This window comes from Zootermopsis nevadensis, unplaced genomic scaffold (assembly GCF_977971745.1).
Source record: "Zootermopsis nevadensis isolate Lab colony 2312 unplaced genomic scaffold, Znev_1.0 Znev_ptg000028l, whole genome shotgun sequence".
NCBI classification, from domain to species: Eukaryota; Metazoa; Arthropoda; class Insecta; order Blattodea; family Termopsidae; genus Zootermopsis; species Zootermopsis nevadensis.
The window spans coordinates 17,322,356-17,342,287 of NW_028259160.1; the positions used below are offsets into that span (position 1 = coordinate 17,322,356).

Sequence of the window (19,932 nt, forward strand, 5' to 3'; positions counted from 1 at the left end):
ACTGCCCGCCTCCGAGGTAAATTGTTGGCAGAAATTTGAAAAATGAAGCACGTAAACTGGACGTTAATTCAGATACTTTTCGCGTTTCAAATCCCTTCCCGTTGGGCTGCGGGCAACGTAGGGGGAGGCTGGGTGGGAGACACGATAAATACTTAGAAATATTTGTTGGGGGGCCCGCAAAGAAATAGCCATTTCAAAACATTCGTGTACAGGGGAGGATATTACGATACATCTCAGAAGAGTAAACTCAGCGAAGAATCTCAGAGTCCCGTATAAGCGTATGGATACTGCGCAGTGGTGCCATGTTCCAAATTCTGGCCGTCTTTACAAATGCATACGGGTTTTATTCACGTACCACAAAAACACTTTCATCACAGTGTTCTTTGGAAGTATCTACAACTCCAGGACCGCCATCTACCGAGTCTTCAAACGTCTTAATTTCTCTTGTCTCATTTTCCTGTATATTAAGTTACCAGCATTCTAGTTTCCGCGCAGGAGATTGGCTGAACCTGACGGCCGATTTAACACATCAATTCATAATTCCTTTCTTATTATTATACATTTATCATTCGACTCCAGCACTAGCTATGACGTCAGATAAATTGATAAGCAGGCAGATAAAGTAGGAATGTACCAAGATAATTCTTGACACCTGACATTAGTTCTTAGCACCAGTTTGCACAGAAAACTCCACTCACTGATTAGCTGGATGCCCATTCTTAGTCTCCGACCCATATCACTAATACACAAGATATATGTGGACAGGCAACCTTCTCATACCCCTCTCTGAGTCAATACGTTCCCCTAAATGCGCATAACAGGGGCCAACCTTAAATAGACAAACTATACTTGCTTGAATATTGAAATTGTTGATCCACAATAATTTTGTTTTCATAGACGTGGATTTAATGTTGTGAAGTTGCTGAAAGCCGGGCCGTGATTACGACTGGGTGATTGGCATTAAGTCTTGGACCGCTGAAATCCAAATGAATCTGCAGCCCTACATGTCGTGTCTGTAAGTCAGTGTGTCTCCCTGCAGCTGATGCACTTGTTCTGCTGTGACGTCCAATAATCGATATCAACAAGCACCCACGTCTGCCTTCACATTCGAGGAGTGGGTCTTGTTCTACGGCATAGAAACAGGAAATGTGTGTGGGCGAAGGGGGAAAGACAGACATGAAGAATTCTTTTAGCATATTTAATCATTTTAAGCCTGAACTCATATAAATAGCACACGCCGATACAAATTTATTCCTTGCCTGAAAGAAAACACAGTTCATCTCCATGACAACAACAAACTCGTTAATAATGTTCAGGGAAATAATAGATTTGTCTATTTTTATTCTGAGAACCGTACGGAAACCATACATACACTGTGTGGACAGTTCGACAGCGTTGCTGTACAAATTCTTACTCAAAAGTCGATGTAAATGCGAATTTCGCAACAAACAGCCATCACTGGACACGACGGTTCATCGCCTTATCCACAAAATCCCGCCCAAAAAATCCTTCATCCAGCAAAATAAATTCATATCCTCACACGCGATGGGCGGAACATGTAGAAAGAATCGGGGGGGGGGGGAAACAAGTAATGCGCACAAAATTGCTGTCGAAAACATGATAGAAGCCACTTTGGAGACCTAAGCGCAGATGGGAGGTCAAACTGAAACAGTCTTGAAGAACAGTGCATGGCGATACTGAATAAATTTTTCTAGCGAAGGATAATTTCAATGGAGGGTTCTGAAGAAGATCGAGTTTAACCGAAACGTCGGTTAACTTCCTGGTGTCACAACCTACATATCAACGAAGTGAAGGACAGAAATGTTTACGAGATTAACGACTATCAGTTTCTTAGTAACTCTTCTCCAAGGACTGAGCTATTTACTTCCAACCCTCACGACAAATACCTAAAATCCACGCACTTCTGACGTCACTAATTTAGGTCCAAATATTATTTTTCATATTACATACCAACGACATAAGAGAAGAGCTCTGAATTATGACCATGATTTCAAGCACGGAGAAACACATAACGCTGGGAAGTCAAAAAAAATTAGTCGATTCGCTGACAGACGCCAGACCACACAATGGCAGTCTTTAAATTCAACGCCAGCCTCCTGAACACAACCGCAAGATGGGATTTCCTGGTGCTGCCACACGTGAGAAAAATTACAAGCACAACAAGTAGTTTCCAAACCGAATGTGGCTCCAAACTTTTTTAATGTTTAATGCAATGTAGACGTCATCTAATGCACACTAAAAAAATTACCCACACAAACATGCTTCTTATGCTCAGATATTTTCTTATAACAGAAAGATCACGAAACATAACAAAATCAATGTGAGACACGACAAAATGAGTGGACCAGTTACATCCAAATTCCGTATCTTATGCCAGAAACAACTTCAGTGCTCAGAAGTGGTTTACGAACGCATAAACAGAAGATACGATCCGCAGATGAATAAAATCAGCTGACGTCAACAAACAGCGACAGAAACTGGGAAATCAAGTGTTTTTTTCGGGTGCCAGAGGAAACACTAACAAATAAACAAGGAATAGGAAAGAGAGATCCGGGAAGAGCATGTCTGAGACGGAAGGTGCAATTTGTATACCTTCGAAACAGGTCAATATTACGATTTATTTAACGACAATGTCGGTAGTTCTGATTACACAGCGTCGAATAATCGAATGGAGGGACTGAGTAAAACAACGAACGTCTTCGGTGAAAACAGTCGGCCTCCGGGCCGAGATTTGAACCCGGGAACCCCAGAATAAGGAGAGGTCAGACGCGGTGTTTGGTCCAACGAAACAGGAAGTTTACGTTATGAGTTTCCCGACATGACACCTACGTTGACACGTGAAGAGATTATCACGCACAACCGAACGCTAAAAATACGACAGTCAATGATCATTTTAATATAAGCCACCCGATGCATGTCGCCGACTCCTGTCGTCACAGTGAACTACGTCACGGACACAGGAACTGCAAAATTCCTTGCACAATTCGAACCCGGTGACGCCATCACAAGTTGTTCTAAAAACAGATTACGATGACGTAACGACGACTTCTGGCCCCAAAGACCGACGCTCTTTGAAATAAAATGCATAAAACGAACGCATAATTGGGAGGTCATGTTGACCCTGACGGTACCTAACAGCTTCTGATGTGATACGAGATTTTCTATAAATAAAAATTACACAATTTATCTTTGCATCTACGTTCCTCCGAAACGTCGGACATCCATCTACAACTCCTCTCGGAGTCACAACCCTTAACCCCGGGTACCAACATCTTCATCGCTGTGAAAACGTGATTTATTTTCAGAATAGTAGGGACAGAGTCCAGTGGCGGATTCGTCTGAACACCTTGATGAACTAAGGGGGTTCTAATAGGGGGAAATGGAATGGCCAGCTAAGCGACTATCATCTTCTCAAGAATAATTCTGCCCGGGGGTGGGGGGGAGTTAAAGGACATAGGCATAGGAGTTCACGTTTTCGAAAATTAGACCCGTACTTTGTGGGATTTCGACCGATTTCCCACTCTGCTTCATTCTTTAACTCACTCTTGATGTTTCCTTCCTTGTCACCATTGGCTCATGCCCCCTCCTGCCAATCACAAAAACCACAAGTGCACATCAGAGAAGCGTGCTGCAAATGTAGACGAAGTTTGATCAAGATACGTCAAGGTCCGGGGGGGGGGGGGCGAAGTGACAAACACACCGGTAGCGGGCCTGTAGTCCCAGGCTTCAAGACGACCACTGATAACGCGCCGTAACTGGCCAAAGACTCAGAGTCGTTTAGAGGCATACACGTCGCCAACAGCACCTGAAATCTCACCAAGTCTCGAGAACCTCAACAGATCCTTTCATTAGTTGCGTTTCAAGGAAATCTGCACCACGAAGTCAGTCAGCGGGCATCAACTTCTGGGCCGTCCTGTACTTGTCACTTGATATAACAAAGGGTTCCTCATCCACGCACAAATGTCACCCTCGCCGGGACATCTGTTGTCCCTTAACACCTATACGATGGGGCACTGGACACAGCTTGTGAACCTCCCGGGTTTACCCCGACTACATCAGCTCAGGATGAACTGTCAGCTTCACGCGCTGTCCGTCTTATCCTAGGGGTCATTTGACAGGGGACTGGTTTGTTGCAAGGCCGGGCTAGACGTAGTGTCTGAGTAAAAAAATTTCCGTTCAGCGAATTCAATCCCACTCAGCCCGAAAACTGGAAATAATTAAATTTTCATGCATCCAAAGAGTGACCTTGAACAGGGTCCACAAGACTAGTTTACTCTAAACATATCGCGGGGGCATGAGACGAAACAGCATCAAATAAGAATCAACGCCAAGTGGATAACGCCTCTACGTCATTAGCAGCTTACTGACCAGTGGTAACTATATATACCACTTGCTTTAGCAATGAATAACTCTCCATTTTGCTTGCCCACGGAGAGTGCTTATGGGTTTAGTATTATTCTCAGTGCAAACAGCGATTATTTCCTTAAACAGCGTTAATCAGCTGATCTCTGTAATGGTGAAGTGTGGTGTTTTCTTCGCGGTACGGGCTGGATTCTTAAATATTATGAAGACGAACTTTGGTTTCAAAGGGACAGGAGAATAAGTAAAGGATACGCACATACATTACTTTCAGTTCCTAGGTTACCAGACTGGATATCGGGGCATGCAAATACCTAAATACCCGCTGGGGCACCAACCATCCTGAGGGCATTCGATGATTTCATCAGTCCCTTTAAGATAATACACGCCTTTAAATACGTACGGCCATCTCATAACAAGTCCAGTACATGAGCATCACGTCTGATCTCACATTGCATGGAGTACACATTCGATGCAGTCGGCAAATAACCAAGGCAACTTTCGAATAAGCAAAATGGCCTCTTGTTATCTGCAGAACAGATCATGCAGATGTAAAATACTCAATCGTCCCCCCATCTGAACATTCAGCTACTCACACACTGAACAACTGTTAGCTACGAACATATGGCGAACAGCACACAGATGGCAGCACGGTACAGCACAGCACAGCCACCACATAAACAAAAAACCCAGAACGACGACTTTTCGTCCCGACTCCCGACACGGTCGACGTCGGATTTTTCCTTCTCACGGTGGCGAGTATCGAGATGCCTGCCTTCTACGAGAGGAATCTCGCCCTGACGATGGAAGCAGGAAAGACCTTCGAAACGTCGACGGAATTATACAACACTATACGGAGGAAACTGAAAAATTTTCATAAACTATTCACTCTGAACCGATACAAATTACCGGGAATACCGGATCACAACTCACAAAAGAATGCTCCGGCCCTGTCGAGAAGAGGTTATGACATCGATGATATATGCAAATTCGCAGAGAGAGAGTACATTTTTAAAACACGAGTACTCCAACGGAGTACACGGTATCTACCGCGTAGGCGCAGCTGTGCGCCGTGCCTGATGAGCATTTCAAAGAAAATCAATACGAAGACATCCTCGCGTCCTGAATGTCTCAGGTGAAAATTTCGTAACCCGAGGACCCTGAGGTCACGCTCAGCGGGGGAGAAATCTTAAAGAAGACCGTCTGAGGCACCCAACAGATGGCACCGTGCATCATCAGACTATATATCAAACTGTTACAAACTTCAGCTCCATCTCTGCCTTGGTCTGCTGGTATTTCATCTTCCTCCTGATCCGTGATTTAAAGTCTAATCCAAACTATTTACGTTCTCTTGCACTGGGTATGGATCCTCTGTTTCATTCCTTGTCTTCTGCAGCCAACAGGAGATGTGTTATTTCGCCTCGTTCCATATAGATTTTATTTTCCTTCCTTATTATCCATGTTTCCCAACTTCGTAGAAAAACCAGAAATGTCAAGACGGTTTAAAATTCCGGGCGTTCCCCCCCACCCTGTTAAGCAGACAATTTGATATTGTGTCACCCACGTCCGCATCGTAACAAAGAAATATATATATCACATCCAACGCAACAAAAATACGTATTTATTCTAATATCCGATCATCCAGAACAACTTGTTATCTGACTAAATTCGAAAAGCGAGAAATTTGTCTAAATAAAATTTAAATATCCAGTTCTTACGTCATAGAAAATACAACGCGTCTCCATGACAACGATCAATAATCTCAGCTTATTCTGACAGTCACACAGAGCCCACAATTAAAATATGTGGGAAAACAGTAATTTATTATTAAATTAGGAGGTACATATAGTTACCATCGTACCTTAAAGGGTTAAATCTGATAGGTCAATACAAACATGGATTATCCAGTACAGCGTTTATCAACCTATGGTACGCGAACTTAGCAAGAAACTCAAAAGACAATATTAACATAAATAAGTTTTTCCCTGAACGAATTTGGTTGGTGGTACATTTAATGTGTTAAATTAGAATTAGTGGTACGCCAGCGAAAAAGGTTGATAACCCCTGCTCTCGTATATACGGTCTGAGAATGTGGATTGGATTAATCTGCCTCAGGATACGGACCAGAAGAGGACTCTTGCGAATATCTGAGTCTCAAGAACTATTTCCGAGGGGAATTTGCTGTTTTGAGTCGTGAAGCCACAACAAAGTTGACTGGTTCGATTCCCCCGGAGGTACGAAAGTCAATCAGTTACATCCAGTTCGCGTCCGAGGATTCCTTCAGCCGTCTTAACGCGAAGATCACGGACAACTCAATCTAGTCCGACGATAGAGCTCCAGCACGCCTCAGGTTTACTGCACTTGCTGTTCCGAGCTTCAGGGTGGAAAACCACAACCACTACACCGGGCTCATCCTGAAGTCAGTCAAAAGCTACCTTAATACGTAGTTTTTTTTGTTCTAATGTATGAACTGGCCTTCCCAAGTCCAGCGACAAGATGGCCTTGAGACTCTAGCAATAGCAGCGAAGTTCGTGTCCGCATGGCTTGAAGAGGAGAAGAGACGTGAGTACCCTCATAAGCAGCCTGTACCTGCCACCGGCTGTTTCACAAACATTAACACCACAAGGGTTACAAATCTTGTCCGTAGCTTCTGATCGATTCTTCGTCGGATGTTGTCTGACAAGAGCTTCCTGCCTCCATCATGAGTATTCAATGACGCTTCTTCAACTGTAGGTGTCATGTATCTCCTATGGTAGGGTGTTTTATGAACGATGAATTCGCAAACATGTGGAAGGAAGCTGTTGAGGACTACCTTGAAGGAACTATCCCAATACTTGTCTCGAGGGGCTGAGAAAATCAAAGAAATATCCATCAGGGAAATCAACTTCTGTGCCGATTTTCAAACCCGACACCTGCCAACTGAACTCAATCTTCAGCTGCTGTAATCTGTCAGCTATCAACATGGCGTGAGTGATGTTACCTGCGGAAAGATGTGTTCAGAACTTCGCAACGTCGGCTCATTGTGAACTAGGCTTTCTAACTTTGTCGAATCTATTGTCTTGTGTCCGTGATCATTCTGACAGCAGCGCTGTTTTCCTCATAAGCCCAGGGTTTTTTTTTAAAATGTATTTGTAGCTGTTCACTTCTCCGGTCAGAGCACGTATAATTCTGAATTAGATCCAGACACAACATTTTACCGAACATGGCGGCCGGTTGACTGGCTCTCCTGTTTCGTATTCGGAAAGTCCCCGGTTCAAATCTCGGCCCTGAGACCTATCCATTCCACGTTCTTTCCAATTCATCAATCAGCCTCTTCCATCGGAGGTCAAAACGGGTGAGGCGTGAAGGTAACTACTCACTCCATGTTAGTGGAGAGGCTAATAAAGTATGGAGCTATACCTTCACCCCCCACACGTGGTGCTTAGTTAAGTACCAGGGATAACTTTGTGGCATAAATCTACCCTTTTTATTCACCCAATGGCAAGCTTTACACGTTGAGAAACATCGAAGTCTTCAAAATGAAACACTTTACTTCCTGGGCAGTAGAAATTCCTTCGTGTTAAGGAATTTCGATGTTATGTAGGTATCTTGAACACGCAAAACCGCGTAGCTGACTATGCAAGATTTACGACAATCTTTACTTGAGGCAGAAGATCCATCTTCGTTCACAGAGCAGTCGCATATAATTTTTAATCTGAAATCGTGGTTGCACACACCACAACAGAAGAGATCCTTAGGCTAAATCACGATCTCCCTAGATCATTTACGAGCCACACAAAAAAAAACTCAGCAGGAGAACAGCTTTACTCTTAATAATTAGTGACAAATAAAAAATGTAACCGCTGGTAGATCGACACTAAAGGGCATCCTGGCTTTTGATTAAACTACAGTTCTGATGGCACAAGTACAGTACCTGCCATAAGTTAAGATCGATGCCATAGAACAACCACGTAAACACCTCACACATGTTTACAATTTCTGAACCTTCTTATACTGACCACGAGCGTTTGGAGAACGCATACAGCATCAATGATTAGTGAGCACAATCTTTAAAAAAAACGCATATAACTGAGGGAAATACACAACAGAGTACAGAAATGCAAACTATAAATTCCTTTCGCCATCTTATTGTTGTAGAAACATATTTACATCAAAATCCTGGGTTGGAAACATGGCGAGAACGAGAGTAATGGTCCAGAAGACAAGAAGTCTGTTCACAGAGTTGGACAGAGTATAGATCGTGGAAAGATAACAGGATAAGGACGAGAGCTAAAATAAATGATGACGAGGTCACTGTTAACCACTCAGGAGTGCGCAGTCGCAGTCTAAGATGAGAAATATGTATGTCAGTTTGCGGTAAAAGACATTGTTTCCATGTTTGCGTATATATCTATTACTTTGAGCTTCAGTCACTGCAGACAGTGACAATTAAAAAAATTGTATCAAGTCACACACACACACAGACGCTCTGGGTTTGTGGAATAAAATGTGTTTTTTTTTCCATTACCACGACTATTTAATGATGATAAAAATCAATAAGCAACACTTATGAAAATAAGTTTCGTGTACTTTTTAAATGTATTTCACACAGCTAAATTAAAACAACCTTTTGTTTCTGTGTAGGAATTTAATTACTAAAACTTCTAATCCGTTAAAAATACAACATATGAAAAATAAAATACAAAAACATCCATCATAATATTAGAAGTCATCAAGATCATTACTGCAGGCCTGTCAATTCTTAATCCATGTCTATATTCTTGCTGGTGATAAACGTATCTTTCTTTATCATCAGCACAGCGACTACTTTCAAAATTCCTTTAAGAATGTCTTTCTTGACCCAAGAAAATGATCAAATGGCAATAAACTCTAATGAAATTTTGCCAAAACAAACTTAATAAAATTATCTTCTGACAACGAAACTTGTAATAGTTTATATATAGGTCATGACAATACAACAGTTGAAGAGGTGGGAACAAGCAAACTTTAAATTGTAAAAAATGGTGTTAAATACGCCATGCTCTTTACTGTCGGGCGTTGTGGACAAGACGGAGAAGTTTCGATCAAATTCCGACATACACAGTACGAACACAAAACATAAAAATGACCTACGTACGCCAAATGCCAACTGCACTAGTCATTAAGAAGTTGCCGATGTAATTGATCAAACTCTGCCATCTACCATTAAAAGTTTAAATGAAAGATTGTCTTCCATCTCACTCATTATTCTCTACAGAATGATAAGAACTTATTTTTAAATATTTATACAAACAGCTGTAAAAATTACGTACTTTATTTGCGTTTGTATTAGGATGTGTCCCACATCCTTATCTATGGAATGAAAATAAATTCTATTCAATTAAAAAAATTAAAGTGAGCTAACAGAATACGTAAAAAAACAAGGGGACTTGTAGATGGCAGCCTTCTGGGACATCGCATCATGAAGTCTCTTAAAGATGACTGACATTTCACAGGTGATGATTCTCATCGCCCTGATGATACAGGCAGTATCAACCTCCGAAATGTAAGTAAATTTCTACGACACTACGTGGTGCAATATCGCAGTATGCCATCGTCTTCAGACTCACTGCCATAAGAACCTGATAACTCACCACGATGCCTTACTCACACTGAAAATGAGTATCATCACTTCCACTACAACCATCGCAACCACCAATGCACGAAAATTGTTTAAAAAAGAATAAAAATGGAAAAAAAACTGCACAAAATAAAGTTAATGTTCACTGGGACAAGACATGAAACAAGAAAAATTGTGCATGTAACTCAGACAGCAGGATCAACAAGGACTATATACAATTTTAGTCCACAAACATGAAAGGAAAACGATAATTAACGAGACCAAGACAAAGATGGGGTTCACGGTTCAACATTTGGCTTATAATGCAAGACATGCAGCAGCTTCACGATGCTGATACGGAAACCAGCCGCTGGACACGATCCTCAGACGACGTACGTGGAGCTCCCATAATCAGAACCCGCCTCCCAGACATTCATTTAGTAAGACTCCAAAATTAACAAAAGTAATTAAAGCTGTAATGAGAAAAAAGGGACAAAGGTAACGAGCTGCGAACATTTCAATTCCTTGAAAACCATTTAAGAAAAAATGCTCTATAACCACACTCAATTCTCATCTGCTTATCTTTCAGATAACATTCTAACGTGGAATGCTGTAAATTGGTCGGGACTCCTACAGAATGTCTCTTTATCTCCAGATCAACGAAGTGTGTACACATTTTCAGAACATCAAACTCTGAAGGTCACTCACTTGCCGCCCCCCCCCCCCCCACACACACACAAATTTCTAGCTGTAAACCACACACATGAAGAGGACACAGTCTTCTGGGATCTCACGCCATGTAGTCCTGTAGAAACTGACTTACGTTACAGAGTTGCTTACTGCTGCCATCATCTGGGCAAACCACAGTAAATTTCTACCAGACAACATCCCAGAAGACCACCACATCATGAGGAATTGAAAAACTCACTTAATTCAATCGAATGTTAATTACGTCAAACTGCGGTTTCCACAAAGACAGGTTTTAACGAGGAGCCACTTAAAATAAAATTTGATCTGACTGGGCATCAAACCAACGTCACAAGATTCAGAATACTCGGAATCACGAGACCAGTTTAACTTACAAACTGATAAGCTGTGACAAAAGTGCCACCAATACCACCTTCTTATCATGGCACACATCTTTCCCGACCAGGGGTTGGCAAAGTTTGATCCAGACCACTGGAATGTCAACACGACCTTCGATCAACTTTTACTTTATATAATTACTGACATTACACAGGAAACTCAGGTAAATAAAAATACTGATATAAATGTCAGTTCTGGTATCCCTAGCACGAAAGCATATTCGGCATTTCGTTTACCACGCTTAATACAGGAAATTAAAGAGTCACCACATATCTAAATTAATCTGTCAAAACACCAAAACAAATCATTAATAATGTAATTTATTTTCTGGAATTTTTATATATATCAACCATGTTCAATCAGTGCAAATAATTATACGAGAATTAACAAAATCTGAGCAGCGAGATCGTTCCACACGACGCCCTCTAATCTAAAAGCAACCGTGTCTGTCCCAACTGCTGTTACAAAACCGATCACAAGGTTAAATATTAAAATGTTTTCTATCATTATTATAAGACAAATTAATAAAAAACAGAGCTCAATGTTGGGTTGTGACTCCGTGTGGAGCTCCATTTTCTTTCAGGCGGAAAATATTTTACAAAGCACTACGTAAAGATTTATATTTCAAGCAAAGTGGAGATTTTGAATCAGGCAATGACTCAAAATGGGGATAAAATAGGATGGACAAGTCAGTTTTCAGCTAATTTAAAAATTATGTTTCATATGCAAATACCATTGGAAGTGATAAGAATATGACCAGATCATAAAGAAGGATATGGAAGGAGATGTTCAAGATATTTTTTGAGTCACTGTCCCATGGAGAGACTGAGTAAATCCACAGAAAGACCAAAGTCTGGATAACCAATAAATCGGCCAGGTAAAACGACATGTATGGAGCGTTACCGTAACAACACAGTACAAGAAAAGCATCGCTACTGATCGAGGCACACGAGATCTTACTCTTCTAGGAAGATGTCTGAGGAACGATAAAATTTGACAGTCACTACACTAGACTGAAACATCAAAGCAAGTTTCAATCAATAACCAAGAACATGGTAAAATTGAATAATTCTGAATATGTAAGGACATTTAAAATATCTCAATCGAAACAAGGTGCATACAATTCCATTCTTTTTCTCCCACTACAGCAGGGGGCAATAGTGTCAATCCCACTGCCAGCATTATCACAACCATTGTGTTGGTATTACTGATTATATCAATACTATGTCAGACGCGGTACATGTATTGGGAGCTGGTGCTAAAGCCACGTAGAAAACAACGTGAACGTCGATGATGACTGTCTTCAGGGACGTTGCGCTATGTAGTACCATAGGAACTGACCAACATTTCAGAGGTGTTTCCTGCCTCCATCATCAAGGTGATAAGTACCTCTGATAATGGAAGAAGTAAGCACCTCTGAAACGTAGGTCAATTTCTACCAGAATGCACGGTGCAAAATCATAGAAGAGTCGCCTTCACATCCAACACCATGAGAACCTGAAGTCTCACTATGAGGATTATGTATTGGTATTAGCGGTGCTAATAATTTTGTGTTCTGTTACAAGAAAGCTAAATTACATATAACTTCATGAAGCAGAATTTTTCTTGAGAAGATCACAGTTGCCCAGCCTGTTAAGAAATTCCCCACCTAATACAGAACCCACAGAGTCATTACCGTGTCCACAAAGGCCCGTCACTGGTCCCTATTCTCTGCCATGTGAATTCGATTCTCACCTCATTTCTAAATTCCCAGAAACTCGACACCTTCAACAGCTACAGTACGCCACCTCATATTTAGACGCACGACAGAATTCAAAGGTTCGATACCATCACTACCAAAGCCCATCGATAGACACAAACCTGAGCAATCTCCCATACTTACAATCAAGAATCCTAACAACCATTTTCCAAGACATTTCCTCAGCAAAATTCTGTAAGCATTCATCATCCTATCCTAGTCAAACAACCCGGCAGTGTTACCACAGATTTCACTACTGTGAAAGTACTATGCGACATGAATAAATCACAAAGATCATAGCTGCTTCATGTCATAAATTAAGCAAATACTTCTTACATCTTAGAACCAAATATTTCCCAAAAATTCTTGTTCTTTCCTGAAGGTAATAAAATAAATTTCATACTGAAGCCTATAACATAAAAAATTGTAATAATAATAGTTGTACAAAAACTAATAGTACTCAGAAATATGCCCTCTAAAATACTGTGATTACATACACGACCTGCAAGAAAATCTCTTGTCATTATTATCAACCTGTGAAACTTGACTAAATTAAAGCTAAATTAAACAAAAATTAACTTGTACTGACCATTGGATGACTTAAGGTCTCGATGGATGAGTGAAATTGGTGCTCCATTGTGCAGATAATTCATGCCCCTAGCAATCTGAATAGCCCAATCGACCAGTACGTCAGGTCGGATCTTGCGTCCTGCCAGAACACGATTGAGGGATCCCCCACGTGCATACTCCATCACCAGGCACAGATTGGGCATCTCGAGGCACACACCCTCCAGAGACACAATATTATCATGTTTAAGTAACCAGAAGAGCTTTGCCTCTTGACGCACATTCTCCAGAGTAACACTGATGTCTTCATCAGGATCCTGGCGTGCAGCCTTCACAGCCACCTCCTGATCCCGCCAGAACCCACGGTACACTTTCCCAAAGCCCCCCACCCCAATAACTTCTTCAAGGTCCAGTTCTGCAAAATCAATCTCAACTGGCTGAATGTCACCTATCACGCTTGAGACGTGGTCGATAACATCTTCGGCGACAAAGTTGGCTGGGAAGATGCCCACTTTATCACCAATCTTACCAGTCCACCAGCCCTCATCACCAGAAATTTTGGAATCTGTGGATAGGACTTCAACGATCTCCCCTCTTCGCAGGCTGAGTTCATCCTCCCCTTGCGCCTCATAATCGTAGAGGGCGGTCCATAGAGAGACAATGCTACCCTTTTTGCTGTCGTTCTTCCTGCTGAAGGGACTCGGTTTGTGTTTGACAGGACTGCTCCTGTTACTAGTTTGTTGAGCGGTACTGATAGTACGACTGCGGCCATTGCTATTCTCGTAAGCCGACTTGGTGTGTTCCATGGACGTCAATAATGGAGGCATTCGTTTCTTCTGGGATGGATTCGGGATCCTCCCACTGAAATCCTACACTCTGACGACGATATTTCTCCGATGGTCGGAAATGCAACTACATGAATAGCCAGGTGGTCGCTATTCTGACACTTGTCCTTCTCTTGGCACACCGTAACAATCAGACTCCAAGTTGGTCCACTTCTCATGGCCTATATTCGTTCAAAGTTGGTAACCACAAAGAAACTATATGATAAAACTGTACATCACACTTAATTGCACGTATTCCGTATTACCATAAACTATATTTTTCAATATCCTGCACTAAACATCAAACACAGAAAAGAGCTCATATCAACTACACATTAACTTCCGCCATGTTTACGGTATTTGCTCGTTACGAATATTGACCAGAAGAGCGCAGCACATTATTAAGCACGACGATACCCCCATCTATAGGTGGATTTGATCACTATCCGTATGAAATAGTAAATAGTTCAGAGACTTCTCCATACGACGCAGCACATAACGGCTGGAGTTCCTCACTACATAAAATCTGAAATTCAATAATAGTGAAATGAAATAACAAATTTATATCTCCTTTCAAATACCTTAACAAGAGTCAAATTTGAATGATGTGTCCTGTAATATTAGGAGTAAAAGTACAAATATTACAGGGATGTCCATCAGCTTCACTGGACGAGTGCGCCTTTCATGCGATGCGGATAAAATTAATTTAAGTTCGGACGGTGGCGCCTCTGGCAGGAAGATATGCAAAAGTGACAATTACCCTCGTCTATGGTGTCGTTTGGAGGTTAGGTGTTTTCACATTTCGTTTAGTTTATACAGAAAGTACTGCTCCTATAAATTGTATTGTTATTTAGTAAAATAATGTTTAATTACCTTCATCAATGACTCTAGGCTAGTATTTTAAATGGGCATAATATAATATAATACAAAAGAAATTAAGGAATTGAAGTATTCAGACATTCAATGAAGAAACTTCTTGGAAAGCTTAAACCTGTAAAATAAAAAACAAACAGATTATAGCATTAAGATGGGTTTATAGAAACAAGATATGAAGGAGGAAAATGAATGTAAGTGACCCAGAAGCTGGTTTCACGCCTTCAGGTTCTGGTACCATGTAGATGGTTAGTTAGTTAGTTAATTAATCATTACTCCGTCGGCCAGTTAGTTACGATGTGCACTGAAATTTCCGATTAAGCAACAAGTTAAAACGGGAATCTTTAGTAGATTAATTACACTGCAAACTGAAAGACACCTTCTGACTATCTAACTAACACACACCTGCGAACAGATAATGCACCAATACTTTGGCTATCTAATCGAGACGTCCCCTACAGGGGATAGTCAGTTCCGATTAAGAGCTCGTTTTTCGATTTAATACGGCAGCAGGTTATTAACAAGGACGATGAAAGCAATTTGTTACGTTGCCTGGTTCTCGGCACAGGGCCAGACTGATTCTGGGGCCCATAAAGTCCCTATAAAAGCTGGGTAAAGTCTCCTGAGCGTCACACTCATCATTCAGTAAAAATTTATTATAAAATTAAACAATAAGTGAGCCTTACGTTACCCAAACTCCCTCCGAAAGTCTTGAAGTTGTACAACGACAGAATTGCTTTTTAACAGTAACAAAACTGAAGCTGAATTTCGTCAAAATATTATTTAAACATAAAGTTCTTACCTCAAAGAAATCACATGACAATCATAAAATTAATAATACAGTTTAACAAAATAATCAATTTAATACGATAATAAAACGAAGTCTTTAAAAATAATCAGAGGGCAAAATGCCCAGTTATTCAGTCTTAAAGTATTCAGTAAATATTAATATGAAGCTGGGTTTTAAAAATTGACACAACTTCTAGTTGAAATTTTCGTTGATGTTTAACGAAATAAAATAAGGATAAATTATAATTCTACGCGCCAGGAAAGACGCTGTTATAAAGTCCGGGAAAGACATATTTTCACTTTACCACCGCGACCACACAGGCTCCAGGGTCACTTTCCTAAATCTAGTGCCTAGATTAAGAATACGTGGAGCATTACCTCCACTCCATAATGCTTCCCATAACTCACAGCTTCAACGATGTCAAATTTGAATTGGTTAATTAATTTCTTCGCAGTGCGGACTTACTTGATAAAGAGTACCGAGGCCACCTGCACGTCCACGGCGACTTGCGTAATCGTACCGACCTGACGACCCGAAAAACTTGCAAGATTCGGGCGACTTGCGTACCCAACTCTGCCAAATTACGTTAGGTTCAGTTACGTTCAGCAGACTTAAGTTAGCTTACGTCAAGTTAGTTTGAGATAGATTGGGTCTGGTTAGGTTCGTTTACATCTGATTAGGATAGGTTATGTTAGGTTAGGTTAGGTTGGGTTGGTTTGGGTTAGGTTAGGTTAGGTTGGGTTAGGTTAGGTTGGGTTGGGTTAGGTTAGGTTGGTTTGGGTTAGGTTAGGTTGGGTTAGGTTAGGTTAGGTTGGGTTGGGTTGGGTTGGGTTAGGTTAGGTTAGGTTGGGTTGGGTTAGGTTAGGTTAGGTTAGGCTGGGTTGGTTTGGGTTAGGTTAGGTTAGGTTGGGTTGGGTTAGGTTAGGTTACCTTGGTTTAGGTTAGCATCGTTATCCATTTTGCACTTCTCACCGCTAGGCGTCATGATTTCGTCGGTCGGTGTGTGTAGTTGTAGGTGTGGTCGCACGCCAAACGTCGGTTTACAGACTGTTTAAGGCAACATCATGCTAGCCTGTGTTCAATATGGCGTCTTTATTCGTCATCGCTCTCAGGCGTCGTTCTTCAACTTTGCGTTTGGGCAAATTAATGATAGCAGCGAATAATATGGCGCCATTTGATTCCGTTGCGACTCCTCTCTTCGGTTTTCCAACTATTTGAATGCAACAGCTTAGCAATGTTAATCTTCCCGACGCCAAGCGTCCCTTTTTAAAGGGTGAGATCGAAATCAACCCGATGCTCTCCTCAGTTCAATATTGCGTCCTTTTACTATGTCGCGACGTTTAGCGTCCCGAAGCTCGTCGTCGCTTTTTGCAACTTCGTGTCTGAACGAAATCTGAAGTTTGACATTGCATACTACGGCGTCCCTGGTCAGCGTCGCGATGTTAGGCGTCCCGACGCCTGGCGTCGTTTTTAAAATTGCCTCATACAGCAACACAATTCTTTACTCTGTCTAATGGGGCATCCCTGAAATCCCTGGTGACGTTAGGCGTCGCGACGCCAGACTTCGTTTTCAAAATTCCTATCTAAATGAAATCTAAGGTTTGGCAATGCATACTATGGCGTCCTTGGTCGGCGTCGCGATGTTAGGCGTCCCAACGCCTGGCGTCGTTTTTTAAAATTGCCTCATACGGCAACACAATTATTTCCTGTGTCTAATGGGGCGTCCCTGAAATCTGTGGTGACGTTGGGCGTCGCGACGCCAGGCGTCGTCCTCAAAATTCGTGTCTAAATGAAACCTAAGGTTTGACAATGCTTACAATGACACCCCTGTTCAGCGTCGGGATAATTACCATCGGTCACTAGGGCGTCCGTGGCCAACGTCGCGATGTCTGGCGTCCCGACGCCCGGCGTCGACTTTTAAACTAGCCTCAGAAAGCAACATAGTGCCTTCTGGTGCTTAATGTGACGTCATATGGCTCATTCGCGACTTTTGGCGACGCGACGCTAAACGTCGCTTTTCGAACTATGTGCTCGAACACAACCTGACTCTTGCGAATGCTCAGTAAGACGTCTTTTGTCACGGTTGTGGAGTCAGACGTAGTGTTTCAACTCTAATGGCAACCTAAATCCTGTTTATTTTCACTTGGGTTCTTTTAAGGTAGCCTTCGCCGTTCAGGTTTGTTTTTTCAATTTCGTTTTCAGTTGCCACATGGTGCTTGCTTATATACAGTATTGTCGCCGTCTCGACGCCTCGTTTGATTTACGAGTTTCTGAGCCAAAAAATGACGTATTGCAGGGAGTCAAAACGAAGGACTCAGCGCCGGTCGACGTCGGCTTTCTAAGTTGAATCTCAAAGCTCCTCTGTGCCAAATACGACGTCCTTGGCGACGCCTTGACAATCGGATTAGTGACCTCGACGTTGGATTCTTAACGTGATTCGTATTGTCTCCGAAGAATTCTATTCTTTTCATTTGCCGTTCGCAGTCGACAACCCGAAACCTCTTGGCTTTATTTTCAATTACAGTCGGCTTTGAACGGTATATGTTGCGACGCTAGGCGTCGATTCTTGTGGCATTTATACGCTCATCTGGGCGAAATTTGGCATGACGTGTCGGGATTGTATAGCGTGTCCTTGGTCTTCTCTTTCGGTCTCGTTTAAACTAATTGGCTGTTCGTTTAGACAAGAGAAGAAAGTTTCTCCTAAAGACCTTTACACCTGCTGCCATCTGTAGTTCTTCTCAAGTACCTTAACTTTGCGACATTTCTGTGAATTCCGTGTTAGTTTAGTTTTCGCAAAAACGATTATGGAATGCTACAGGTCACTGATGCATCTTCAGATTGAACGTCACATCTTAAAAGTGTCACCTCTTTAAGTTCTTCGAGATAATCAGAACACAAGCTACTAATTAAGAGTATAAAAACACTTGATCAGTTTCGTATAATAAGACAAAAGACGATCAGCTCCGGGACAACGCATTAAATCACAAATTCACGTTTTTCACTGTATTTTGGGTTGTGACGCTGAGTTAAGTGGCAGAAGTTTTCGGGCGTTTCGAAGGCCGATGAGGCGGCAAGTACCTCTGAAACGTCGGTAAACTTCTATCGCACTACATGGCGGTACAAAGCAAAAAGAAAGTCTTCCTTCGTAAATTATTTTTTTTTATTATTTATATGTGACGTGTAGTAATGATTGTAATCTAACTTCACACAAGACTTCATATTCTTAGGAGCAATGGACCAATTTATGCACATGCTTCTCTTTTGTGTAACCTACGTTCCTTCTTCAAGATCATCATTTCTGCTCTCGGTAAAGTTGGACGTGAGGTCCAAAGCGTTGCCACTCACATCAAGAATAAATAAGTTATAAAATATCGGTATAACCCGTTAAGAACCAGTGGTAACTATACGTACCACCTGCTTTACACAGTTAATAACTCCGCGTTTTGTATGTATGGGTTTCGTATTGTTCTTAGTGTAAACAGCGATTATTTCCTTAAACAGCGTCAGTTGTCTTTGTAATGGTGAAGTGTTGTGTTTTCTTTGCGGTACGGACTGAATTCTTAACCACTTGACAGGACTCGAGGAAAATCAGAGCTTAAACAGCGTTAATGAGTTGATCTTTGTAATGGTGAAGTCATGTGTTTCCTGTGCGGTACGGACTGATTCATTAAATAATATTTAGACGAGCTGCGGATTCAAAGGGTTAATGACAACCAATCACCTGAAGACAGAAGAGAGAGCCATCTACCGATTCTTTTACAGAATCACAGTATTGTACTTTATAAGACACTTAAACGAGTACCATAATAAAAAGTGTTAAAGATCTGGCTAAGGCAGAGAGACATTAAGACAACACGTGGCACTGACAAGATGTTACCGTTTGAAATTTAACAGATTCACTTCTGTAATTGTGATTGTAATTCACGAAACACTCAAATTGAAAGACTTAATCGTTTCAGAACTTAGGGACCTACTTTTAGATATCTTATCGGGAGAGTGTTTTGTGCGAGCGAACGGACAACAATCTCAGCACGCACTTGCACCTCGAGTGTGTCAGTTGTTTTGCTTTGCGTAAGAAGTCAGTGGTGGCCAGTGA

The 19,932-nt window shown here is 41.6% G+C and overlaps 1 protein-coding gene across 4 annotated transcripts in view; it reads right to left on the minus strand.

The window, feature by feature from the left end:
• LOC110826628 (mitogen-activated protein kinase kinase kinase 11) overlaps positions 1-14,547 on the minus strand; it is a 49,413-nt gene extending 34,866 nt beyond the window's left edge. For all 4 annotated transcript variants that reach the window (XM_087357862.1, XM_022057445.2, XM_022057444.2 and 1 more), the window contains exon 1: positions 13,372-14,547. In XM_087357862.1, coding sequence (XP_087213988.1) covers positions 13,372-14,176 — 805 coding nt within the window. In that variant the 5' untranslated portion in view covers positions 14,177-14,547. The remainder of the gene's footprint in view (positions 1-13,371) is intronic.
• Between the last annotated feature and the right edge of the window lie 5,385 nt (positions 14,548-19,932).